Source organism: Pelobates fuscus, chromosome 3 (genome assembly GCF_036172605.1).
Source record: "Pelobates fuscus isolate aPelFus1 chromosome 3, aPelFus1.pri, whole genome shotgun sequence".
NCBI lineage: Eukaryota > Metazoa > Chordata > Amphibia > Anura > Pelobatidae > Pelobates > Pelobates fuscus.
Genome location: NC_086319.1, coordinates 391,775,138 through 391,802,324, shown reverse-complemented (window position 1 = coordinate 391,802,324; position 27,187 = coordinate 391,775,138). Strand labels below are relative to the sequence as shown.

Genomic DNA, 27,187 nt, shown 5'->3' with positions numbered 1-27,187 from the left:
TGTTTCATGTATCTTTGCTCAAGCCTCTGACTTGCAATCGATACACTAGAGTGACTCCTCCTCCTCCGCCCTTGGTAGTGGGCGACCAGGATGAATACGAGGTTCGGTCTATATTGGACTCCAAAATTTCCAGAGGTATCTTGTCTTATCTTGTTGACTGGAAAGGGTATGGCCCAGAGGTACGTTGTTTGGTTCCTGCTGACCGGGTTTATGTGCCCTGTCTTGTCCGGTCATTTCACAACCGCTTCCCTCTTAAGCTGGTTCCTTCCCGCCCGGTGAGCAGTCTTCGAGTGGGGGTACTGTTGCGGTCACCGGCCCGCCACGTGGCACGGCCGTGCCCGACCAGCCCAGCCTCGCCGACACCACAAGCTTACCTGCTCGTTGGCGAGACGGCAACCGCTCCCCCAGGTCTTCTGGGCGTCGCGCCCAAATCAAAGATGGCGCTGACTGAGTGGTCGCGTCCATCTCTAGCTCCGCCCCCAAAAATTATACTAACGTGCGCGTGACATCACGGCGTAAATGCACGCGCACGTTCTGGGGTGAGAGGTCGCCCTCTGACCAATCAGAGCATAGAGAGGGATATTTAAATCCCTACCTCACCCCAGTACCTTTCCCTGTCGTGGTTTCCTGTGAGTGCTTTATCTTTGTGAATCTGATTTTCTGGTATACTGATCTTGGCTTTTCCCTGGTTATTCTGAATTCTGGTTTCCCTGACTTGGCTTGTGTAAACGGTATTGTGTATTTCTGGCTTCCTTGACCTCGGCTTTCCCTTTGACCATTCTCTGTCTCTAGCATATTAGTCCGGCCATTCTAAGGTCCGGTTTACGCTCTGTCCTTTTATTTACCTTTTCTTTCTTATGTATATGTTTACAGTTTCTGCGTGCTGGACCACACTAGCAGTTGTGACACTTATAATGCATTTAAAAACTATGAAGAAGCAGAGGAAGACATTGATGCATTCCTCTATGGTTTTGAAAGACAATGTGTCCTACACAAATTTAATGTTGATGACTGTGTCCCCCTGTTGGCAAGCAGACTGTCAGGGAGAGCAGTGGAAGCTTCCGCACTGTTCCAGAAGAAGAAATAAGGAATTATGGCCGAGTAATACTCGCCAGGTATGCCATCACACCAGAGGCATACCGCAGGCAGTTCAGAGAACTGAAAAAGGCAGTTAAAGATTCTTATGCCGAATGGGCCTGTCAACTACACCGGGCCGCCCTGGGGTTGGTGAAAGCCCACAAAGCAAGCACCATGGAGGACTTGTTACAGTTGGTGCTACTGGAGCAATTTTTTAATTGGTTGGCTCCAGACATACAGGAGTGGGTGAAAGACCGTAGCCCCACTACTATCACAGAAGCTGCAAGACGAGCGGATGAATATTTGGATGCCGACAGCAGAGACCGGTCCAGTCCAGATCCTTCTTCAGACCTGCAGCAGCAACTACCGGTCCAGTAGCGCTTCCTAGGCAATTTAATAACACTAGTGCCCCACAGCCTCGCTTCCACCCGCAAAACCAAGTCCAGTGCCACCTCTGTAAAAAGAGGGGGCATATGTGCAGGGATTGCCCCCAGAACCGAGACCGGGCTCCATGGATCCGCCACCACCACCCACCAGAGCCGCAGCCCACTACTACCAGGCAGAGTCTCCCGCCCAGTATGCTGTCCATGCACCAGCCGTAGAACACTGGGAAGTCCTGCACGAAGCGTACCCCCTACAGGCCACGCAGATAACCTCCAACATCATCGGCAGACCGTAATCTTGTCAGGAAAGGAGGTCCAAGGGCTCTGTGATACAGGAGCCATGCTTACCTTGGTAAAAAGCCACTTGGTGCCGAGCGCTGCAAAGACCAAGGATATGGTGTCAGTATGGTTAGCCGGGGGAGAAGTATACCGGCTGGCTACTGCCCATGTACACTTGAATTGAGGAGCGGTGTTTGGAGTAGTGGAGGTGGGGTTGATGCCGGAGCTGTCGGCCGAAGTACTGTTGGGGAATGACCTGGGGAGGCTCAAGTCAGCTTTTAAGCCGCAGACATCACCGGAGGAATTGTACCCGGTATTCACCAGGCAACAGGCCCGCACCCGAGACCACAGCTCACACCTGAAGGCTCAGGTGAGAGATTCACCCCCGCCCCTAGAGTGTTTGCCCTGGTCTGCGCCCACTGAGTTTGGGAAAGAGGTGACCACAGACCCTACGTTACAGGTATACAGGGATAGAGTCACCTCTAGTCAGGCAGGGTTAGAGGGAGACAGATATGTGTGAGATAAAGGACTGCTATACAGGGAGTCTGAGAGGGTAGTGGCCTGGTCGGAGCCGATCCCGACAAGGCAGTTAGTGGTACCCCAGAGGTACAGACAGGTACAGACAGGAGCTGCTACGACATCCCGCTATCCGGGCATTTAGGGGTGAGCCGAACCAGATATCGGCTTACCCAAAATTTATTTTGGCCTTGGATTTCTCAGGATATTAGGCAGTATTGCCAGACATGCAAAACTTGCCAGAGAGTAGGTAAGGCCAAGCTCCACCCTCTCCCCATAATTGAGGAACTGTTTAGCCGAATAGCGGTAGACCTGGTGGGACCCTTAGCTAAGCCTAGCCCCTCCGGCAAGAAATATATCTTGACGGTGGTGGACTATGCTACCAGGTACCCAGAGGTGGTGGCACTGACCAACATACATGCAGAAACGATAGCGGAGGCCCCCGGGAGATAGGGTCGGATCGGGGCACCCAGTTCACCGCCGAGGTCACACACCACTTCTGGAGGCCAATTGTGAGCTCCCATTACCACACCCAGACTGCGAACAGTTTAACGGAACGTTAAAACAAATGCTCCAGGTGTTCACAGAGACTCGCCGAGACTGGCAGAGATTCATGCCGCACCTCCTGCTTGCTAACAGGAAGGTGCCGCAGGAGTCCACAGGGTTCTCCCCGTTCGAGCTTCTTTTTGGGAGGTGGGTGAGGCGGCCCTTAGACTTTATCCGAGAGCACTGGAAGGGGAATATTAGCCAGGATGGGACCACCATTGTTCCATATGTGCTAGAGTTCCGTGACCGTCTGGAGGAGTTGTCTAGGTCTGTCTGAGAGAACCTCCAGGCGGCGCAGAACCACCAGCACATCTGGTACGATTGAGGTGCCAGGGGCTGTAGCTTTCAGGTAGAAAGTTTTCATTTTAAAACCTGTCCGGAGTGACAAGCTGCAGGCTGCCTGGCATGGTCCATACCAAGTACTGAAGCAAAAGTGCGACACCACTTATTTGATCGGTCCTTGCTCTGGAAAGGGTGGGCGACGAATGCTCCACGTGAACATGCTGAAGCATAAGCGAGCAGAGGAGATGGCAGCAATCTGTGCCCCTGCCTCTGAGGACTTCGACAACCTTCCCCTACCCGACCTCCTAGGTGAACCCTCAGGAGCGGATTGAGGTACAGCAGCTATTAGAGTAGAAGAAAGCCACCTTCTCCAACGTACCTGGGTACACTCCTTTGGCTACTCACCGGAGAGAGACATCAGGTCAACTCCCCTTGCGCCAACCACCATACTGAATCCCAGAATCGGTGTGGGAATGTATGTGAAAGAAGATGCTAGAGATGCTCCGACTGGGGATTATTGAGCCCTCTGACAGCCCCTGGGCCTCCCCAGTAGTCCTATGGATTATATCTGTCTTCACTATCTAGATCTACAATCAGCAGAAGACACCACCAACCTAAATATAGGATGAGACTTATTGTATCTTGTCCACCTTGTAAACAATACCTAAGATGAGTGCTGTTAACAGATCCTACTTGTAGTATCAAGACATGTGACTCTTGTCTTCTGTTTTCTTTCTTACAATGTTTTGCCTACATATAGAGATGACTGCAGTCTGAAATCCTTTTCCCTCACTTTTAATGTATTACTATTGTATAGTAGTGTTCGCTATTTTATTTGCTTAGATAACATTGTGTCACATATTTGATCAGGATTCGCTCAGTAACGCATACCGCTATGATGAACATTTAGTTGTGGTTGTGTGTAATTTCGATAGATATTGGCACGTGTATAAAATAAACTTGTTACACCCCCCTGGCTATCACAGACAACAGGTCCTGTTACTTCCTGGTTTGGTTAGCTCAGTGGAGCTAAACTCATGAGGCAGACAACTCCCCAGATCACCTGCCTTGCAGAGACTTCCCATTGAGCTGCATTGGGAAGTCTGTGATTGGATAGTAAGACATCTGGGCTGGGGAAGAGATGGAGGGCTTGCAATGAAAGAAATGTATAATAAAATGCATGCACGATTTTTATTGGGGCATATCTACAAAATTGTTAAACAGAAAGTGAAAAAAAAAATTCTCATTGGAATGTTATTTTAATATTTATGGGTGAGTTAAGTCAACTGTTACGCTTCTGTTGGAAACAGTTGTTAGTAGGGATTGGATTACTAATTTATATCACAGTAGGAGCAAGGCTTGGGAAGCAGCGATCATGAATCAGATTGGCTCAATCTACCAAAAGAGATTGAAGACAAACATTGAAACGTATTAGAATTTGGAAGAATATATCTTATGGGACATGCTGCTCCAATGCCTCATCTGTCAGCAGCTATTGATCCCCACGTTACTGGAGGAGTCAGGGAGAGGTGAGGGGGTGGCATAATTGAGGACATGCATTTTAAGCTGTGGACAGGTTGTTGGTAGTCTAGGAAACAAGACAACTAAAGGCCAGTTAAAAAAATCTGTAGATTGAACATACCTAATTTAAACGGATTAACCAGAATATTGGATCAACTAGCTAAACAAATGCAGTTCATTATTTTTATTATTAATTATTATTATTATTATTATTGGGATGCTAAAGTTTTAGATAAGTATGCAACAATGGGTATAATGTTTATACCATAAAGTGTTAAAGCCTGCATTACCCAAAAAAAGTTCAAAAACTTTAATTGATTAGAGTCAGACATTAGGATAATTGGATGGACAAAGAATTGGCTTACAAATATAATAGGAACTTGGGTTGTGGAGAACTGACTGTTGAACATGCATGCTCATGGTCAGCATCTATTACAGAGGAAAATCAAACAGAAATGTGTATAAGAAGAATAGACTGGAAGTAGGAAATAGAAATACCGATAGTAAATTATAGATCATATGTAAGAATCTGAATATTGCTTCCAATGCTGGAGACTTTATTTTCAGATAGACATCGTACATTTTAATAATGATAAAAATTTTAGTCTAAAATTGGGGGTCGTCTTATACACAGAATGTCACTGCAGGGGGGGGGGGGGGGGGGGGCGGTGCTTAACTACTGAAGCGGAAGGCGCATGGCTGCTGAGCTCCAGGCCACTACAACCCAAAATACCCGCTTTCAACCCCCAGATACGGGCCAAACCCACCCCGAAAAGACCCAATACTTACCAGAACCCAATGGGGCGAAAAACTAAAAAACGTAAGCCTGAAAAATCCAGGTTGGGCATGCATATCAACGAGCTCTGGCGGCAGGCCCAAGACGCCTCTGACTCTAAGATGGCGTCCCTCGTTGGTGGTGTAACAAGAATATACCCCAACACGCAGGATTCAGCTAAACAGAAGACAACACAGAGGGGAGATATGTCTACCGGACCTTAGAGTGGCCAGACTCAACATATATAGGAGAAGTACAGAGTCAGGAACGATCCGAAGTCAAGGGCACAAAGAGACAGCGTAAACTAGGACTAGCCGGGGTCTGGTACACAGGGCCGGATTAAGAGCCCAGTGGGCCTGGTGCTGAAAATTATGATGGGCCTAATTACAAAATCTTATTGACCAAAAACACTAAAACAGTCCTACCTCCTAAGCGTCATGTATCTGATGGAGAGGGTGCTGGAGGGAAACTCATAGGATGCAACTATGAGAAAACACAAACCCTTTGCTAATCTCACGCTTTCATCTTTCAAGTAAACCCATACCCCCTAACAGCAGTGTCCAGTAAAGCAGGAAGTCTATGGATGCGGTAAAAGGGTGGGCCACTGACACAAATCACATAACCAGAACGGCCGAAAGGGCGAACATACACAAAAAGGGCGCATGTCTGTGCCCCCATGTCTCCCAGTCCCTTAGTGTCTGTGTCCCCATGTCACTAGGGGACATTAAGAGACATTGGGACACTGGGAGACATGGGGACACAGATACTAGGGAAGACTGGGAGACCTGGGGACACTGAGACTCTTGGGGACACTGGGAGACATGGGGACACAGGGTGAAAGACACAAGGGGACACTGGAAGACATGGGGCACTGAGACATATGTAGGGGGCACTGGAGACTTGATAAAGACCTGGGTACAGGTCAAAATGTTGCAGTGTCCAATAAACCTGCCTAAAGTTATCACAGTGAGTGCCTGAGATTTTTTTATTTTATACTAGGGGACACTGAGACACTACGGGCACTGAGAGACATCGGGCAATGAGAGACATGGGGCACTGAGACACTCTGATACACAGGGGACACTGATACCTAGTGGACATTGGAGACTTGATAAAGACCTGGGTACAGGTCGAAACGTTGCGGTGTCCAATAAACCTGCCTAAATCTATTACAGTGACTGCCTGAGATTTTTTCTTTTATACTAGGGGACACTGAGACACTAGGAGACATGGGGACATTGGGAGACTAGGAAACACTAGGGACACTGGCACACTACAGACACTGAGAGACACCAGGGACACATGGGGATACTGAGATACTAGGGACACTGGCTGGGAGACGTGGGGACACTGGGAGTGCCCCATGTCTCCTAGCTTTTAAAGTCGCCCAGTGTCCCCATGTCTCCCTGTCCCCCCCAGTGTTTCCATGTCTCTCATTGTCCCCTAGTGTCTCAGTGTCCCCATGTCACCCAGTGTCCCCTAATGTTTGTATCCCCATGTCTTCCAGTGTCCCTTAGAGTCTGTGTCCCCATGTCTCCCAATGTCACTAGGACACTAGGGGACACTTAGAGACATGGGGACACATGGGAACACTGGGAGACATGGGGCCACTGAGACACTAGGGACAGTGGCTGGGAGACATGGAGACACAGACTAGTGGCCACTGCGAGACATGGGGCCACTGTGTCCCTAGTGTCTCAGGGTCCCCATGTGTCCCAATGTCTCAGCATCCCCATGTCTCGGAGCTGCTGTCTGGACTCTCTGTGCAGAGCTGCTCCCCCGTGGATCAGAGAATAGAGAGAGGCAGGGAGGGAGATGCCGTAACTTCTTATCACTGCCTCTATCCACACAAACAGCTGGTACTGCAGAATAATCTCTGTTTATACTGAGACAGACATTTGTATTGCCGGTATTACTGCAATACCGGCACCGGCTAGGCAGCCTCAAATACCTGATAAATACCGTATTTATCGGCGTATAACACGCACTTTTTTCCTCTGAAAATAGGGGAAAAATCGTGGGTGCGTGTTATACGCCGATATCCCATAATTACTTACCTGTCCTGAAGCATGGGCCGGCTTCACAGCTTGCACCGCGGTACAGGAACTTTAATTTCATGTTCCGGTGGGACTGAAAGGAAGTGTGCACACTATTGTGGGAGGGGAAGTACACTATGGGAGGGGGAAGTACACTATGGGAGGGGAGGGGGGGGAAGTACACTATGGGAGGGGAGGGGGGGAAGTACACTATGGGAGGGGAGGGGGGGAAGTACACTATGGGAGGGGAGGGGGGGAAGTACACTATGGGAGGGGAGGGGGGGAGTACACTATGGGAGGGGGGGGGGGAGTACACTATGGGAGGGGAGGGGGGAGTACACTATGGGAGGGGAGGGGGGAGTACACTATGGGAGGGGAGGGGGGGAGTACACTATGGGAGGGGAGGGGGGAGTACACTATGGGAGGGGGGGGGGGGAGTACACTATGGGAGGGGAGGGGGGGGGAGTACACTATGGGAGGGGAGGGGGGAGTACACTATGGGAGGGGAGGGGGGAGTACACTATGGGAGGGGAGGGGGGGGAGTACACTATGGGAGGGGAGGGGGGAAGTACACTATGGGAGGGGAGGGGGGGAAGTACACTATGGGAGGGGAGGGGGGGAAGTACACTATGGGGGGGGGGAAGTACACTATGGGAGGGGGGGGAGTACACTATGGGAGGGGGGGGAGGGGGGGAGAATACTATGGGAGGGGAGGGGGGGAGAATACTATGGGAGGGGAGGGGGGGAGAATACTATCGGAGGGGAGGGGGGGAGAATACTATGGGAGGGGAGGGGGGGAGAATACTATGGGAGGGGAGGGGGAGAGAATACTATGGGTGGGGAGGGGGGGAGAATACTATGGGAGGGGAGGGGAGGGGGGGAGAATACTATGGGAGGGGAAGAATACTATGGGAGGGGAGGGGGGAGAATACTATGGGAGGGGAGGGGGGAGAATACTATGGGAGGGGAGGGGGGGAGAATACTATGGGAGGGGAGGGGGGGAGAATACTATGGGGGGGAGAATGCTATGGGAGGGGAGGGGGGGAGAATACTATGGGAGGGGAGGGGGGAGAATACTAGGGGAGGGGGGGAGAATACTATGGAAAGGGGGGGGACACTATGGGATGAGGGGGGAACACTATGGGATGAGGGGGGGGGATACTATGGGAGGGGGAAATTTCCTGGAATTTCTTTCTAAAAATGAGGTGCGTGTTATACGCCGGTGCGTGTTATACGCCGATAAATACGGTACTTCTGAGAAATACCTGGCAACCCTAAGAAATACATGAGAAATACCTGGCAACCCTAAGCGTAGTGTGTAAAAAAAAAAAAAAATGTAAAAAAAATATATATATATATATATTTTTTTAAATCAATGGGCCTATTCCATGGGCCTGGAGCTGCAGCTCCATCAGCCCCTATGTTAATCCGGCCCTGCTGGTACACAGTAAACAGCAAACCGGCAAACAGAACAGATAAGGATAAAGAAATAACGTAGTCAGAAAACAAAGCCAAGGTCAAGTACGAAGGAACACAACTAAATACAACAAGCGCTAAAGGGAACTGAAACAGAAACCACGATAGGGCAAGGAACCAAGGGAAAAAGGTGAGTATAAATAACTAGACATCTATTTTGATTGGTCCCGGTCATCTCCACGCCCCCAGAAGGTAAGTGTATGGGGAGTATGGCATGATAGGGACCAATGGGAGGCCTTTTCCAATTTAGGCTCCCACTGTCCCTTTAAGAGCGCGCCCGAGACCCGCAGCGCGCTCTTAGAGTCAGGCGGGACACGTGACCGCTTCTCGCGGTCACTGCCCGCCTTCCTGTTCCTGCCTTCGGATGAGCTGCACGCGGCTCGTGCAGCAGCAGGACCGCGCGCGGCTCGAACAGAGGACCCCGGCCGGCCCCTGGAAAGGGTAAGTACCACTACAGGTGGCTGCTCAGATTTCTACGACGAGACGTCGGATGATGCTGAGGGGGACATCTCCCCGGCGCAGTCAAAGCCGCCGGCTCAGATGCAGCCCCAACCACCTGCTGCAACCTCCATACCAGTGAGCATGGAGGCCATAAGGGAACTGATGGCGGACCACCACAAGAAAATCTCGGCCGATGTGGCCACGATTCGAGAAGCCCTGCAGGGTTTAAATAGACGGCTTGGAGCTGTGGAGAGCACCACAGACACACATAAGGGCCAAATAAAGGAATTGCAACAAACGGTTCAGGATCTCAGGCAGCAGTATCAACTCAATGAACTATGATTTGTCACACTGGATGACAAACACTGCCTAAAACATCTGAAGATCAGGGTTGTTGCCGACAGCATACCAGATGCTGAACTGCCTCACTTTGCAAGACGGCTCCTCGCAGCACTACTCACCCTGAAGCCGGCCAAAGCGGTAGCTCTGAACGGAATATTCCGTATACCAAAGCCTACTACGGCCCCATCCTCAGCCACATGGGATATAATCCTGCAGTTCCAGAAGGATAGATCCGCAGTCCTGGCGGCCGCCAGGGAACACCCAACCTACCTCTTTGAAGATATAACCCACACGTTCTACTCGGACCTCTCGGGTGCAACAATGGCATGAAGGAGAACCTTGAAACAGTTTACCTCACTACTGCGAGAGAAACACATAAGGTACCGCTAGAGCCCAGCTCATACCCTACAGGTCACCAAGGGCAACACCATGCACAACATACGCAACAGGCAAGAGGCTACGAAGATCCGGACTCACTTACCCAGTCTATACCTCCAGCAAGGCCCACGCACCCCTCAAACTGGGACACTGCCAGTGCTCTGGATTTCGTCCCCCGACGACCAACCGGGACAACTTATGCCGTAGCCACAACCTGAATGTAGATCAAGACTAAAAGTACAATTTACCGGGACATTGCCCCACTATTCAGTGGCTGTTATTGTTTATTGATATCTGGAAACGCTGACACCCCACTTTGACGGCTAATACACATTATTAACTACTGACAGGTAGGACCCCCGCGCTCGCGTAGTGCTCCCTGACCATCTGGAGATGGGTAACTCACCTCCCCTACCCCCTGTGCCCCAGGATAATACGGGCATCCTTAGCCATAAGACCGCCTTTGCTTTGCAACGGGAAAGCTGACCCATGCACCTCCCCCCATAGGGACCACATCCGCCATAGCACGGCAATTTAAAAAACCTCTACCCTAAGTGCTCCCTCGGAGAAAACCATACCCTACTCGTCTTCAGCTCGGGTACCCATGGGTCATAACATCGGTGACAGAGCGCACCATCTGACCTTTAGACCGACATGGAAATCACTCCATTAATTCTTGACTCCCCTACCTACACTACCAAAGGTGAGATATCTTCCGGCCACATTGTTTATTATGGTTCACCTTGCCTACTATGTTAAAAAGTACATCACAGAACCAAGCACTGTAAAATGCTCACTATCCGCATTTGCCTTATATGTATTATGGCGAAGTCGTGCACGAGCCTCCACCTACTCATTACCCTCATCAAGCGAGTTAAGCAACACGTGCAGGTCCTCACACTAGCCCTGACTTGCTATTAACATTTTCTTAGTTGTTATATTTTAATGCTTTTTATTTTCACTGTCTATGTCCAGCCTTGCCTCCAGAATGGCTACACATAATCGGACATCTCTTCTAGACACACCTGACTAGCACATCTCACCCAACAAAAATAAAATATATGCACGTCATATAAATGCCATGCCAATGTTATAATGGATTTGACAATGCAATATTTGCTCAGCTGTCGTGGCGGTGCAAGCTGATTATTTTTGTTGCGCAGTGAATATACACAAAGAAAATAAATAAATTGCTTTTAGAGAAATTATCCCACTGGTTTAAATTCCTGTATTGTCTGAAGTATAAATGGGCGGCCTTTAAAGTACAAGGTTAGAGAATGCCAGCTGTATGGACAGAAGTTTAGTGTTTATACTATGGACCAGATCTGACCAATGTACTGCTCTTCCTGGTCCTAGTTCCTCACATTAACCTTTTTTTTTCTGTTGTGGTTTTCCTGTGTTATAACCTACTTTAGGAGAGCTTGTTGTGCCCTTGGGTATTTTCTAGTGGTATCCACAAGGGAAACCTCTCTGTACGCATTTCCACTTAAAGTAAACCTGTCACCTAACATTTCTTTTAAAGGGACACTGATTTATCTAATTGAAATAGTCAAAGTATCTGGAGTCCCCGATCCTTCTATTCAGCATTAAATAATTTTAATGCTAAACAAGAGTCCCCGGCAGCCCCTTCCCTCTATGCTGCTTGGGCTACGGAAGCCTGATAAGGAATGGGCAGATATGATAGCGTTCAGCTGACACACTTGGCCTATCAGCCTATCACAGTTGGTATGAATCTGTACGAATGAAGTGTTTAAAAGGAAAAATATAGTGCCCCTCTTACCCATGCTCACTGCATGCAAGCCCAAGATTACTCAACATTACACTCAAGACCCTTTAAAATGAATAAACGGACAAGACATTCCAGTATATACAATTTTATTTATATAGAAAAAGACAGGACATGGGGCACCATGTAACAAGATTACCCTGTACAACCAGATTTTACCACAAGACATTATGCAGTTACATTATAGAATATATTTTTAGGTCCATGCAAACAAGAAAACAAAACCACATAGCAAAAAAGCATGATGGGGCAACATTCAGTCACACTAAACCGATAAGATAAACTATAGGGACAAACCTTTCAACAGTAGACCCACGCAAATGGTGGGTGCAGTACATTTAGTTTTAAGGAGGTTAAAAACAATTTACCTTCAAGAAGACTATTGAGTTCCTGTGCTGTGAGCATGCCTTGACAGTGAGAATTTTTTGAGGTGGCATTACCCTTAAGAAAGGTTACAGCTTGGTCTAGATGTCCATAACAATAAAGAATAATTTGCGTTCATGAGAATCACCATTTAAAATGGAATTCCAGCTTAACCCAGAAGTTGCTCAATAAAAATTACTGGCAATAGCAGGGCGTGCAAAACCGTGGTCCGTGGAATTAGACTTTAAATTAACACCCATTCATAAACTTTTACCTGCAAACATCACATGTACAAGTATTACGTCTGCCCATTTAACAGAAAGTCTGATTCTTCAGAAGCTTGATAACATTTACAGGGCGATCACCGACTATGTACAAGTTCAAAGAATACACCACACTATAGCAAGTCAGAGTATCCACAAGTTCCGCAGTCTTTTGTGCTCTTTGGTGGAGAAGAGTTGACACATAATATTATGTGCCCTGATTAGAACTGAAGACTGGGGGCATAATCCGACGGGAGTTGGCTTTGACCCAAGGATGCTCCATGACACTCTTCAAAGGAAGACGCTGAACTGGAAGGTAGCGCAGTAGCTTGCTGATCAGATCTTTTGCTCCATCAGACATGAAACTTGGAAATTTAAGGTCAACCTGCAAGAGACAAAGATGCCTGGAGATTTAATTTGACTTGGACATTACCTGATCAGATTTCACTGCTTTTTCAGCTACAAACTTTGACCTCATGTTAATGGAATGACATTTGTAATTCTACCCCTGTAGCAAAGCTAGAGATGCTTGCAGTCCCACACCTTGGTGAGAATGTACTGTAGTGGTTGAAAAATAGAGCACAAGATCAACTGCCCATTTATCCTATAGATAGGATAACTCTCCCCCGGCGTGCATGCGCAATAGGTCTCCCCTGCCAGATACAGGTAAGTCACTGAAGGGGAGAAAAAACGGGTCGCAAGAGTATTCTGAGAACGGACAGCAACTGAAATAGCCTGCCCTTCGGTAGGTCCCCGCTCAGAACTCAAGCTGGTTTTAGCTCATCTTGTGCCATTACAGAGAGAACATATCTGAAGCATATCAGACTGGTCCCACCCATACGGGTAGTCCAGATCCGAAATGCCAGCAAGTTCTCTCTGCACGAGAGATACAGCAACCCCAGACGATCGTTTCAGCCTTGTTAGGCATCATCAGTGAGGCATAGCTAATATCTCTCTAGGCACCGTGAGCAAGGGGTCCACGTCTGGATTACCCTTTAAACTTATGGAGAGAAAAAACGGGTCGCAAGAGTATTCTGAGAACGGACAGCAACTGAAATAGCCTGCCCTTCGGTAGGTCCCCGCTCAGAACTCAAGCTGGTTTTAACCCCTTCAGCAACATTGGATGGGGGGTGGGAGGGAGAGGGGACCAGCAGTGCCAGGAAAACGGTTTTCTTTCCTGGCACTGGAGAGTCCCTTTAAGTTGTAGAAGAGAGAGAGAGAGAGAGAAAAAAAAAAAGTGTATTTTTTTTTCTTGGTTACAGTGTTCTGATATGCACAATTGTTTTCTATGAGCCCAAAAGTAAAGCCTGCTTTTATTTGCTGATAAATAGTGTAGCTTACATTGACAATCCTGCGGTGTGTTTCAGAGTGGGAAGGGCTTTCAAAAGGTGGCATTCCAACTAGGAATTCAAAGCAGAGGACTCCTGCACACCACAAGTCCACCTTCTCATCGTGAACTTTCCCCTCAATCATCTCTGGAGGCAAGTAATCCAGGGTTCCGCACATTGTCCGGCGCCTACAAATCACACAGCGGTTAAATGTTGCAGAGCAATACACATACTAGTACACTGAATGGAAACAAGGAAGCTGTATTTCTAACCTTAACGAAGGTGCGTGTACAGACCAGCCAAAATCTGCTATTTTCAGCTCTCCCTTATATCCCATGAGCAGGTTTTCTGGCTTGATATCTCTATGAATTACTTTTCTCTCATGGCAATAATTCAGGGCATCCGCTAGCTCTTCCATGAACTGCAATTAAGACAAGACATCAGGAGAAGATCTCAAAGGATGGTAAAATTAAATGATGATTGGAAGGCAGACAAAAAAAGTGGACAAATGTTAGACCCTCTGTTGTAGAGCCACAGCTGCCACAATGTTTTGCTAACCTTTATACCCCATGGAAGCGGATGTTGTACAACAGATGGAAGGCAAATAGTGGCCACCAGGATAGCAGTTTGTGGTTAACAGAAGAAAGTATGAGCCAGGAGGAGTTTACAAATATTATACATATCGAACAGACCAGTTCTTTATAGAGGTATGCATGGTAAGATCTTCTAGAGACAAGTTACAAAATTAATTGCCTGGTAAACAAAGTTTTCTAGTCTACAGTGAGAGCATGCCTTCATAAATAAGGTTTGTTGCTTGGCTATCTCAGGTTGAAGACAGACCACTCAGAATGGAAACTCAGACCATTGCAGGTGACTACCTGAAGATACCTCTTGGACAGCATTTGTAGAAACAAACATGGATACTTAAAGGGACACCATAGTCACCAAAACAACTTTAGCTTAATTAAACTGTTTTGTTGTAGAGATTGTGCCCCTGCGGTGTCACAGCCCATTTCTCTGCCATTTAGAAATGGTTTATGCTGCCTTAGTCACACCTCCATGCATGTGACTTCCACATGCTTTCTAAACACTTCCTGTAAAGTGAGATGTAATGTTCACACTGCTTTTACTGCATAGTATTTTTAATTTAGAATTTCTCATCGCCTGCACCGTTACTTGGTAGACCTTGCAGGAGTCTCCAGTGTGTTATTAACATTCAATTTACAAAGCAGGAGATTACAACTTCTAAAGCAAGTTGAAGTGTTTTTGTGACTAAAGGGTGACTAATTCTGAGGTACAAAGAAAAGCTTTAATCTGATCATTTGTTATTGACAGCTGGCTTCAGAACAAATGCAGCCCAAATGGCAACACTTACCGTGGCACTTCTCTGCTCATCGAATCTGCCACATTTCTGCAATTCCTTGTACAGCTCACCACGAGGAGCATACTCCAGCATCAGGTAGATTCTTTTGCGGTCATGGAAGTAGTTATACATGCGCAAGATATTTGGGTGCCTGAAGGACAGAATTGAGAAGAAGATAGAGGTCATGGTGAAGGTGGATGCCAACAACCTTTTATAGAGTGGAAGATGGTATGTCAGGGGTTAGAAGAGAGCAGAAATATTTGTGCCCAGTGTATACAGACTTTGAGGCAATATACCTTGTTGCAAGGACACAAAGCCAAATGTGCATTAGCCAGTTTCAGCAATGAAGCAACAAAGTAACCACTAGCTCTCTTTGGACAGGTTACTTAGTACTGACTGGAGGAGTTAGTGAAACAGACATGGACAAAGAAATATTGTGAGATAAAAATGGCACCTGAGGTGACTCTGGATCTCAATCTCTCTTCGTAGCTGATGCTCTACTCCCTCTTTCTCCAGCTGAGATTTAAAGAGCACTTTCAAAGCCATGATGAACTTTGTCTGTTTCTCACGGGCCAAGTACACGTTTCCAAACTTGCCTTTCCCCAATGGACGGCCTATGTCAAAGTCATCGATGGTGAACTTCCTCTTTGGACTAGAAAACCAAAGACAAAAGAAGGTATTACAATTGAACAAACTTTCAGGTAAAGCAGAACTGTGACTTACTGAGCGTTTACATCTATGTAAAGGCTCCAAGGTGTCATGTCAACTCAAGGCCATGTATTCCGTGCAAAAGAACAAGTGTTTGTGCTGAAATTCATCTGATTTTTTTTAAGCTTTTGTCAAAAGGTACATTTTAAAAGGGACTTACCCTTCCATGACATTTTGGGATGATGCCTCTGTGCTCATAGCGACCCTACCTGCATTAGTAGAAGAGATGGTGAGTACTATATACGACGCTCGCCTACCAGCATTTAATAAACTTACTATAAGTTTGGTCAGATTGCACATTGATCAGCTAAGGGAGTTTCTTCAGCCTCCCCATCCCTGTATTTTCCCCCCACCAATCTCGGTTTCAGACCAGTCCTCTAATGACAGAACCAGTAGGACAGAGAAACCAAACACCGGAGCCTGCTCTGCATGATCACACTACCTCTTCTCCCCTGTTAGGATGTTGCAAGTTGAAATGTTCCTCAAACTACACAGGTTTAAATCTGTCAGGGATACCCTACGCACTTTCCCAGTATCCTGGGGATAGGACACGGATAGTCTGCAGATTGAGGCAACAGTCTCATTCAAAGCTAAATCTTTTTAATAAGGCAGTTACCTCAAAGTGATGCGTGCCCCTTTATTGACAAATGAGAGGGCTAAGACTACAAAGACCACATTGTGGTAATCTCAGAATTTGACATACCTGGCATATTGGAAAGCATGGCGGAAGTGATACGGCCACCCTGCGCCCTTTGTAACAGCAAGGAATCAGATGGAGTGGTAAAAGTGGACACAAAAGGCTCCTTTCTCAAGACTCGCTGGGGGCCTTGACAGCTAGACGGTGTAGTGAACTGCCAAAAACAACATTTAAAACATACATTTTACATGTCTCAGAACAAAGTATATTTTAGTCATAACTCCATATGCTATCTAAGTAACAGAAGCAAGTAATGTACAGCAGCTACATGCAGTGACCAGCAGGAGGGGAGCGCTGTACAGTGCGTTCCCCTTCCATCGTATCAGTGTATACACACTGCCATTTGACTAGTGCACAATACTAATGGGCACCTCTTTCTTGTGACACACCTACACACACGGAACTATTTGGAAAGCTCTGCTCTAACCAGTGCTAGAAGCATTGCTAGGGAGTTTCTATAGTGCGTGCATTTTTAAATAGGTTTTCCTCCCAATTTATACACTTGCTAGCACAATGTATAGATTAAACCTGATGCGCTTTAATAGAAGCAACAGTAGTTTGGGGCATGACAGGTGCCCTTTACTATTAGCCTGTAAACCTGGGTCCAAGAGATTGCTCTAGATATGTACATATTAACACAAATGGAGATTAATTAGAGATAGATAGATACACACACATATATATATATATCTGCAAACACTGGAAAATAGTGTATTTTCAAAAGCTCAATACTCTGGATATGCTACTGGTTGGTTAACGTTGTCTGGGGTTAGAATTGCCCAAACTGAAAACGTTTCAATGTCAAATGACACACTGCAGCAGATAGTGCTCCCATGAATATTTCCTGTAGTTTAAGCTCCCTCACTAATCGTCATTGAATATTCTAAAAACAGTGGCTGAAATTTGTGAGGAACAGTCAGTATCCGGACATACACTGAATAAAGCTCAGAGACCAATAGGCAAGTCATACATGCATTTATAAACAATAGCATACGTCTTGACACATTCCATACCTTACTTGTATGCAAGTTGGGGTTGAGGTTCTCCTTGGAAGACATCCTTGTGGAGACAAATTGAAGATGGTATTAGTGAGTTACTCATAGTGAAGTTTAGATTTTATTTTTTATAAGTAAAAGTTGGGTTTAAGGGACACTGTAGTCACCCTTACCACTTCAGCTCATTAAAGTGGTTTGGGTGCTGTGTCCCTTTCAGTTTAAGCCTGCAATTGTAATCATTGCAGTTATTGATACACTGCAATAATTACCTTGCAGGGTGAACTCCACCTCTAGAGGCGCTTCCAGGTGCTGGATGTCCTCACACTTTGCACGAGGACATCCAGGGTCAGCTAAAACCCCATAGGAAAGCATTATAGCAATGCATTTATTAGGGTAATCCTGATGCACTTGCATAGCTCGCCACACATCAGGCCCTCCTGCCCGCTGACGTCGGCGGAGGGAAGGCGCTGGAATCAGTTAAGTGACAATAGGGTACAGACCATGGACCCTGTCACAGAACACCGTACCAAAAGGACCATTCTCACCCATACCCAGATTGTGCTTATTTGAACACCCAGTGTGAGATGTGCAAGTTGCCAGTCGCATGAAACGTTAAAAGGTTCAGAATTTTGTTGTGGACAGTCAAACCTTTAAACAGTTGGCAATTGGACACTATGTGTGGTATCAGGGTGTTCTCACTGGGTAACAATGGGTGTGAGCTATTTAGGTATGTGTTGATTGTGGGGGAACAGTGTTTTAGGGCTCAGGTTTCCCAGCACCCTGTCTGGAGAGGGAATGTAGTCTTATCAGCCTTTACAGTGTGGCACCGGGGAGGAAACTGGTCACAAACACTGCCACTAGAGGTGTGTTTAACCCTGCAATGGAAACGTTAATATATATACCCCAAAGCCACTTCATTAAGCTAAAGTTGTTATGGTGCTTAGTGTGTCCCTTTAAAAGAACCAACTCAAAAGCAAAATACAGATACGTGGTAGAGAAATTATGCGGAATAACACATGTAGGGGGGAGATCTAAGGATTAGTGAGACACCGAGAAGCAGACACAGAATCTTCTCCATACCTGACAATTGTGACAGGCTAACCGTCACAGAGCTCTCTCTGGTGCTACCCACCAGAGAGAGCGCCCCCCATGGAGGGGTACCTACCTCACCTCCTCTTCACATCCAGAGGTGACGCAGGAATTCACAGGGGTTTCTCCCTTTGAGCTCTTGCGAGGCCCCCTCAATCTCATTCGAGAGCAGTGGGAGAGCAGACGAACAGCTGACCCAGATAGTTTGCGAGAACCTGCAGGCTACTCAAGGAAACAGAGTGTTTGGTATGACAGAGGTGCCCGAACTCGTAGGTTGCATGGTCAGACAGAAGGTGCTGGTCCTTAAACCACTCCGACATGACAAGCTCCAAGCAGCCTGGCAGGGGCCCTATCAGGTAATGGAGCAATTATGCAACACAACTTACGTGGTGGCTAGCTGTGCAACAAGCAATTCAGGCGCACTTTCCACGTAAATATGTTCAAAGTGTACCATGAGAGAGCGAAGGACGTGGCCACGGTATGTGCCACCTCCTCCGATGACCCCAAAAGCCTGCCCCTGCCCGACCTCCTGGGAAAAGGGAGCCTAGAGGGAGACCTCTAGGGGCAAGTACAACTAGGGGAAATGTTAAACCCCCCGGCAACAAGAGCAAGCCAAACAATTGTTGGCCGCAAAGCAAGAAACCTTTTTCCAAGAACCCTGGTACACACAGATAGCGGTCCACAAGGTAGAAACCCCAGGGCAGGCCCCTCTTCCACATACCGTCCAGGAAGGGATGTGGGAGGAAATTAATAAAATGCTGCGGTTAGGGGTTATAGAACTTGGAGAGCCCTTGGGCTTCCCCGGTAGTACCATTACCGAAGAAGGACGACCCGCTTCTGTGTAGACTACCGGTGCCTTAACGACAAAACGGTGACGAACGCCCAGAGTAGATTAACTATTGAACCGTATTGCCAAGGGACAGTATCTGACCACAATCGACCTATGTAAGGGATACTGGCAGATCCCCTGGCAGAGGAGGTTATCCCCAAGTCGGGCCTTCGTCACCCCGTTCGACTTATACCAATTTCGGGTTAGGCTGTTCGGAATGAAGAATGCCCCAGTGACTTTTCAAAGGATGGTGAATAGATTCCTCGGATGCCTCCAGGACTTTGCGTACGCATACCTGGATGATATTGCAGTCTTTAGCAATGCTTGGGGGGGACCATTTAACCCATGTGGGGACAGTGTTGGATCGGATTAGGACGGACGGCTTGACCTTGAAACTGGACAAATGTCACTTAGGCATGGCCGAGGTTGAATATCTAGGTCACCGGGTAGGGTGCGGGAGGCAGAGGCAGGAGCCGGCAAAGATCGAGGCTGTCACCAACTGGCCCAACCCCTGAACCAAGTCATGGCCTTTTTAGGGACAGCGGGCTACTAATATAGCGCCATTGCTAAACCCTTGACCGACCTAACAAAAAAAACAAAAAAAAAAACTCCCTTGGCAGGCCCTGTGGTCCCCTGAGTGCGAACAGGCTTTCCAGTTTCTCAAACATGCATTAATTCATGTCCCGTCCTGGCCGACCCAGACCCTACCAAACGTTTCATTGACCACACAGATGCCTTCATGTTTGGGCTGGGTGCTGTTCTAAGACAAGTTGGGCAGGACAGAGGAGTACACCCCATAGCCTACATAGCTCCTACCCAGGGAAATTAGCTATGCTGCGGGGGAGAAAGTGTGTCTAGCTACAAAGAAACAAACTCCCTACCTCTACGGCCGCTCCTTTACCCGCATCACGGACCACCTGTTGGTGTGGCTGAACAGGGTCACAGGGGACAATGCACGGTTGCTGCAGTGGAGTTTAGCCCTGCAACCGTATGACTTTACAACTCATTACCGACCCGGGAAGCAGAACGGGAACGTTAACAAGTTGTCCCGACAGTCCGAACTGGTCACCCAGGACTGAGACTCCCTGGACATCCCAAGTTGACCCGAAGAGGGTCAAACTGTGCCTGTCGGAATGAGGTCAAGGGGTGGAGCGCCACAGAGCTCTCTCTCCGGTGCTACCCACGTGGAGATATCCACCGGAGAGAGAGCACAAGCCCCACTGAACCATGAATCCGCTTCACAGCCGCTGGAAGTACACGCCGGCCAATAGGAGAAGGGCTACTTCCCCCTGCAATTTGCCGGGACCAGGAGCCATTTGGAGATGCGTTACTGTATTATGTGTTAGGCCCCATGTGTCTGGGAGGCTCCATTGCTGTAAATAATGTGCATAAATGCTGTGTATCTTGCCTACAATAAACATTTCATCTTCACCAAGTCTCGACTAGTGTTCGGGTGATAACACAATTGCCCTTCTGAAAGAGACTAATCAGTGGCTGGCAGCTATAATCACCCCCCCCTCAGGAGGTCCAATAACAATCATTACACACCACTCCAGCTAGCATTATCTGCCCCATTACCAATCACCACCACCGTTTTACCATTCTGTCTGCCCAAATTTGATCATTACCCCAAAAATGAATTCTTTAATACCCAATCTGCTCCACTGCTGAACATACCTCCATCTGTCAGATAACCCCCTCCACCTACCTCCACCTCTCAGATAACCCCCTCCACCTACCTCCACCTCTCAGATAACCCCCTCCACCTACCTCCACCTCTCAGATAACCCCCTCCACCTCTCAGATAACCCCCCTCCACCTCTCAGATAACCCCCCTCCACCTCTCAGATAACCCCCCCCACCTCTCAGATAACCCCCCTCCACCTCTCAGATAACCCCCCCTCCACCTCTCAGATAACCCCCCCTCCACCTCTCAGATAACCCCCCCTCCACCTCTCAGATAACCCCCCCTCCACCTCTCAGATAACCCCCCTCCACCTCTCAGATAACCCCCCTCCACCTCTCAGATAACCCCCCTCCACCTCTCAGATAACCCCCCCCCTCCATCTCTCAGATAACCCCCCCCCTCCATCTCTCAGATAACCCCCCCCTCCATCTCTCAGATAACCCCCCCCTCCATCTCTCAGATAACCCCCCGCCCACCTCTCAGATAACCCCCCCCTCCACCTCTCAGATAACCCCCCCCTCCACCTCTCAGATAACCCCCCCCCTCCACCTCTCAGATAACCCCCCCCCTCCACCTCTCAGATAACCCCCCCCCCTCCACCTCTCAGATAACCCCCCCCCCTCCACCTCTCAGATAACCCCCCCCCCTCCACCTCTCAGATAACCCCCCCCCCTCCACCTCTCAGATAACCCCCCCCCTCCACCTCTCAGATAACCCCCCCCCCTCCACCTCTCAGATAACCCCCCCCCTCCACCTCTCAGATAACCCCCCCCTCCACCTCTCAGATAACCCCCCCCCTCCACCTCTCAGATAACCCCCCCCCCTCCACCTCTCAGATAACCCCCCCCCCCTACCTCTCAGATAACCCCCCCCCCTCCACCTCTCAGATAACCCCCCCCCCCTCCACCTCTCAGATAACCCCCCCCCCCTCCACCTCTCAGATAACCCCCCCCCCCTCCACCTCTCAGATAACCCCCCCCCCCTCCACCTCTCAGATAACCCCCCCCTCCACCTCTCAGATAACCCCCCCCCCCTCCACCTCTCAGATAACCCCCCCCCCCTCCACCTCTCAGATAACCCCCCCCCCCCTCCACCTCTCAGATAACCCCCCCCCTCCACCTCTCAGATAACCCCCCCCCCTCCACCTCTCAGATAACCCCCCCCCCCTCCACCTCTCAGATAACCCCCCCCCCTCCACCTCTCAGATAACCCCCCCCCCCTCCACCTCTCAGATAACCCCCCCCCCCTCCACCTCTCAGATAACCCCCCCCCCCCACCTCTCAGATAACCCCCCCCCCACCTCTCAGATAACCCCCCCCCCCCCTCCACCTCTCAGATAACCCCCCCCCCCACCTCTCAGATAACCCCCCCCCCCACCTCTCAGATAACCCCCCCCCCCACCTCTCAGATAACCCCCCCCCCCTCCACCTCTCAGATAACCCCCCCCCCCCTCCACCTCTCAGATAACCCCCCCCCCCCCCTCCACCTCTCAGATAACCCCCCCCCCCCCCCTCCACCTCTCAGATAACCCCCCCCACCTCTCAGAATCTCTCAGATAACCCCGCCCCTGCCCCCAATGTCTCTATTGTCCTCTCTCCCCCTCACACAGGGCCGGTGTGGAGCTCACTCTGCCTGCGGTAGGTGTCTGTCTGTCGGTCGGTCCCCGATATCCGGCCCCGGTTACCTGCTCACGCTCTCCGCTCGCGCACCGCACTCTGAATCCCAATTCAAATCCCAACCGCCGGATGCTGTAACTGGCTGCCTCGGAAACGAGCTCGGCTCTGATTGGCCGTGCGGTGCAGCCCTGCTTTCCTATTGGACGGGAGCCCGTCACTACCCAGAATGCTCTCTGCCGTTAGCGGGCGTTCTATGTCTATGGTGACAGCCAGCGTTATAGAGGGGGAGCGGGAGAATAAACCGGGGGATTATTTATTATTAGCAGCAGGTACTGTCTGCCTCTTCTATCAGAACACGGGGATTGGTTGAGTCTAGTTCCCATACAGCAAATAGCTCACTCAGTGTGAGGAGCCACTTCCTATCCTTATACAGGGCCTTCTCGCCCCCTAGTGGTCAGATCCTGTATAGAGATAGGAACAGAGAGAGAGAGAGAGAGTATCCATAAAGGACCCTCTATACCTTCAGCTAACAATGGCCCCTTACTGGGATAGTAATACCTAGTACCTATACTGCTAAGGGACCTCTATACCTTCAGCTAACAATGGCCCCTTACTGGGATAGTAATACCTAGTACCTATACTGCTAAGGGACCTCTATACCTTCAGCTAACAATGGCCCCTTACTGGGATAGGAATACCTAGTACCTATACTGCTAAGGGACCTCTATACCTTCAGCAAACAATGGCCCTACTATCTACCTATCTCCTCCCCCACATTTTGATGGGAATATTTAAGAATGCTGGGGATTTCTGAACCAAATTGAGTATCAAATTAACATTTGAACCATTAGACAGGGAGGATGACGCCTCCACTAATGCATATCAAACGAGGGAACTGGTCTATCTCAGATTATGCCATAGAATTTCGCACCTTGGCTTCTGAGATAGACTGGACAAACAGCGGGTTAATCTCTGCATTTAAGAAAGGATTATGGGGGCAGGCTTGACCACCAAGCCGCTGACTCTATGGCTTCAGGATCTACCAGGGGGCTATGTGCCGACCAGAACAGGCATGGGCTGATCGGGACTCTAAACACAGGCCTGTTTCCATAGTACAGGAGACAATGCCACGGATTATGGACTCATATTTCATTAAGGCCACAAGAACACAGCGAGAGCGGAAAAACATAATTTCTTTCAGCAGAAATCGCACTCGGCCACATTGGGCCTCCACAGTGCTACACAAGATGGCGACGAGGCATCTGACGAAGAGAGTTCTGCTCAGCCTCTCTTGGAGCCCGGAGAAACCTTAACAAAAGGTTACCTGGCACATGCACTAGATGCCCTATCACAAAAGCTAATAGGAGCATGGCAAAATTCTATGGACTCACTCCGCAAAGACGTCCAGGAGATAGGGAAAAGAACATCGCACATCGAATCCAAGATGGAGGAAGTAGCAGCGGCGCACAACGACTTGGCAGCCCATGTGGAAAGCCTGGAAGAAAAACTGCTACTCACCGAAACCAAACTGGCAGATATAGAAGATAGGTCGCGGCGAAACAATCTGCGGCTGAGAGGGGTGCCTGAGTCAGTACTCCCGGCCGATCTGCAAGAATATGTCCGAGGCCTGCTGCGAGCCTATGCTCCCGACATACCAGCTGACATGTTACTGCTAGACAGAGTGCACCGAGTGCCGCGTCCACGCCACCTACCTGATTCTACACCCAGAGATGTCCTGATGCGTGCACACTATTATCATGTCAAAGAGCACATCTTACATGCCAGCAGAAACAAACCGAAGCCACCGGAAGCCTACACTGCAGTAAAGCTTCTTCCTGACATTTCAGCGGCAACACTCCGCAAGAGGAAATACTTTTTGCCTGTCACAACTGCGCTCCGCAATAATGGAACGAAATACAGATGGGGCTACCCTACAAAGTTATTGGTGACAAAAGACGGCGCACTCAAAATAATTTTATCCCCAGAAGATGGAATCCGCAAATTAAAGGAGTGGGGAATGAACCCCCAACTTGAAGCCGCTCAAGCCTCACCTCCAGGCAGACTCAGGCTGGAATGGCAAGCGGTCTCCAGCAACCGCTAGGCCGCAAAGGACGACACATAGAGGGACACGCAAGTATTGTACACAACCACTCATGAGACTCAGGCATAACGAAACTGGGGGGTCCACTGGGGCTGTCTCCCCTTGCGCCCTCTCCGTGTGGCCGCCCGAATAACGGGAACTGTACCTATAGTTGCGTGCCGCACTGGGAGTGTTGGCTGACCTAATTTGTACACCCGGCCAATCGCGGCCGAGCGGGAGATGGATGCCTGGGGAGGGCATCGTGAAACATTCAACAATGACTGTATGAGACAATGCTTTTACGTCGCTGTGGCTAAGCAGCGGCCACCACATGCCACGAGAGAGAGCACTTGGAATGATGGGGCTTGGGCTTGCGGAGGACTGATGGACCAGAGTGGGACGCTTGCCGGTGGCTGGGGGGTCCCGGTGCTTTCCCCCTGCCGTCCCCCTGGCGACGGGAGTGTGGGGAAGGGAGACCGCAACACATACTATGAGGGGTCCGTTAAATAGCTTAGGCGGAGGGGGCCGGGGCCAGCAGAAACTTGGTGGGCCTGATTGGGACCTATGTTGGTGGCTGGGGGGTCCCGGTGCCTTCCCCCTGCCGTTCCCCTCGAAGAGCGGGGGGGCTGGGGGGACGCGCGGGACTCCTGGCAACATGGAAGGGTCATGCAGCGGGGATGTGGGGAACAGAGACCGCACAATACATACTGACGGACCCGTTGGGTGGCCTATGCAGAGGGAGACCAGACCTGCAGGGGATTGATAGCCCTAGGTGGGGCGCTTAATGGTGGCTGGGGGGCCCCGGTGCCTTCCCCCTGTCGTTCCCCTCGCAAAGCGGGGGCTGGGGGGATGCGCGGGGTCCCCGGCGGCTTGGGAAGGTCATGCAGCGGGAGTGTGGTAAACCTGGGTCCGCAACAGATACAATGACGAGCCCGCTAAACAGCTTGAGCAGAGAGCTGGATGCCAGGATGCCCTCCAGCGAGGTCCCAGACAGTGGGTGGTCCGGGGGGTGAGCGGGGGGGGGGGGGGGGAGCCCCTAGGGATAGCAACAGGAGACACTGGATGAACACGATTAAATAGCAAAGGAACACACACAATGTGTTGCAACCCCTGCAGAATGCCTACAACAGACCGTACAGGTCTGAAGACATAGTTTAGCAATCTTGCGAGTAATAAAAGGATCTAACACTAACTTATACCCTCGAGCATTATAATGTTAGCAAAAAAAATATATATATATAGTTCTGTTCAATTTTCTAGGCACAATTAGCTCACGAGCCACACCACAGGAGACAAATGTTTCCAAAACCCAAGGTGTGCAATAGACACACCAGTTTCCCACCGTTGGGAACATGTTTATATCCCACTACTCCCTTCTCTTTCATTCCTCTCCACACTACCCAACCCAAGTTAAACTACCCCTGGTCGAAGCATAATCAACACCACGATATCACAGGCGCGCGTGGTCACATAACAGAAACCATTCTGACACAACCTGAAGATACTAACGATTAATGTGTGTGGTTTAAATACGCCGCACAAACGACGAGTCCTACTAGAAACAGCGAACAGAGACAACACAGACATACTATGCATTCAAGAAACGCACTTCACCCACACAAAGATCCCTACGTTTGCACAACGAGACTTTCCCCTGCAATATCACTCCACTACACCACAAAATCAAGAGGAGTCTCCATATTGCTGCACCGTTCACTCTCATTTGAATTATTACATGTCAAGAAAGATGCCCAAGGCAGGTATATCATACTACACTGCACCATAAATGGCAACAGGTACACGATAGCCTCGGTATATAGCCCTAACACCAATCAAAGAAATTTTCAGAGTTCTCTCAAAAATACCCACCCCCCAACTACATAACTTAATTCGCACAACGCATCCCAAAAATCATGAATACACACACCACTCACGAGTTCACAAGACTAGCTCGTGTATCGATCACATTCTGGTGACCGCGAACCTCTTACCTGCTATGACAGACTGCATGATAGGCGACTTAACCTGGTCAGACCATGCGCCAGTTTCGGTGACGCTCAGGGATGGGTTCCAACATAGAGGGACCTCCCCATGGAAACTGAACGACACTCTCCTACATGAACAATCATTCAAGGAGGCCCTGGACAGGGAACTGGCACTGTACTTTGAAAAGAACTGTACACCCCAAACACAACCACAGAGCATATGGTTAGCGCATAAGGCAGTAATTAGAGGCCTACTAATTAGCAGAGCAGCATACAAAAAAAAGCGCAACAAGAATATGTCTCCCTACTTAAAACTCTACGAGACCAAACAAACGCACAACTCCTT

General features: G+C 49.1%; 1 protein-coding gene across 3 annotated transcripts in view; it reads right to left on the bottom strand.

Moving 5' to 3' along the window:
- Positions 1–11,910: 11,910 nt before the first annotated feature.
- LOC134603579 (aurora kinase B) overlaps positions 11,911–27,187 on the bottom strand; it is a 72,679-nt gene continuing 57,402 nt past the window's right edge. The window contains exons 1-9 of one of the 3 annotated variants that reach the window (XM_063449682.1): positions 22,845–22,938; positions 17,574–17,619; positions 16,567–16,714; positions 16,024–16,072; positions 15,610–15,807; positions 15,168–15,306; positions 14,065–14,213; positions 13,806–13,980; positions 11,911–12,849 (exon numbers count right to left, since the gene is read on the bottom strand). In XM_063449682.1, coding sequence (XP_063305752.1) covers positions 12,673–12,849; positions 13,806–13,980; positions 14,065–14,213; positions 15,168–15,306; positions 15,610–15,807; positions 16,024–16,072; positions 16,567–16,714; positions 17,574–17,618 — 1,080 coding nt within the window. In that variant the 5' untranslated portion in view covers position 17,619; positions 22,845–22,938 and the 3' untranslated portion in view covers positions 11,911–12,672. Of the gene's footprint in view, positions 12,850–13,805; positions 13,981–14,064; positions 14,214–15,167; positions 15,307–15,609; positions 15,808–16,023; positions 16,073–16,566; positions 16,715–17,573; positions 17,620–22,787; positions 22,807–22,844; positions 22,939–27,187 lie in introns of those variants that run through there. The other 2 variants (XM_063449683.1, XM_063449684.1) reach the window with 2 other exon arrangements.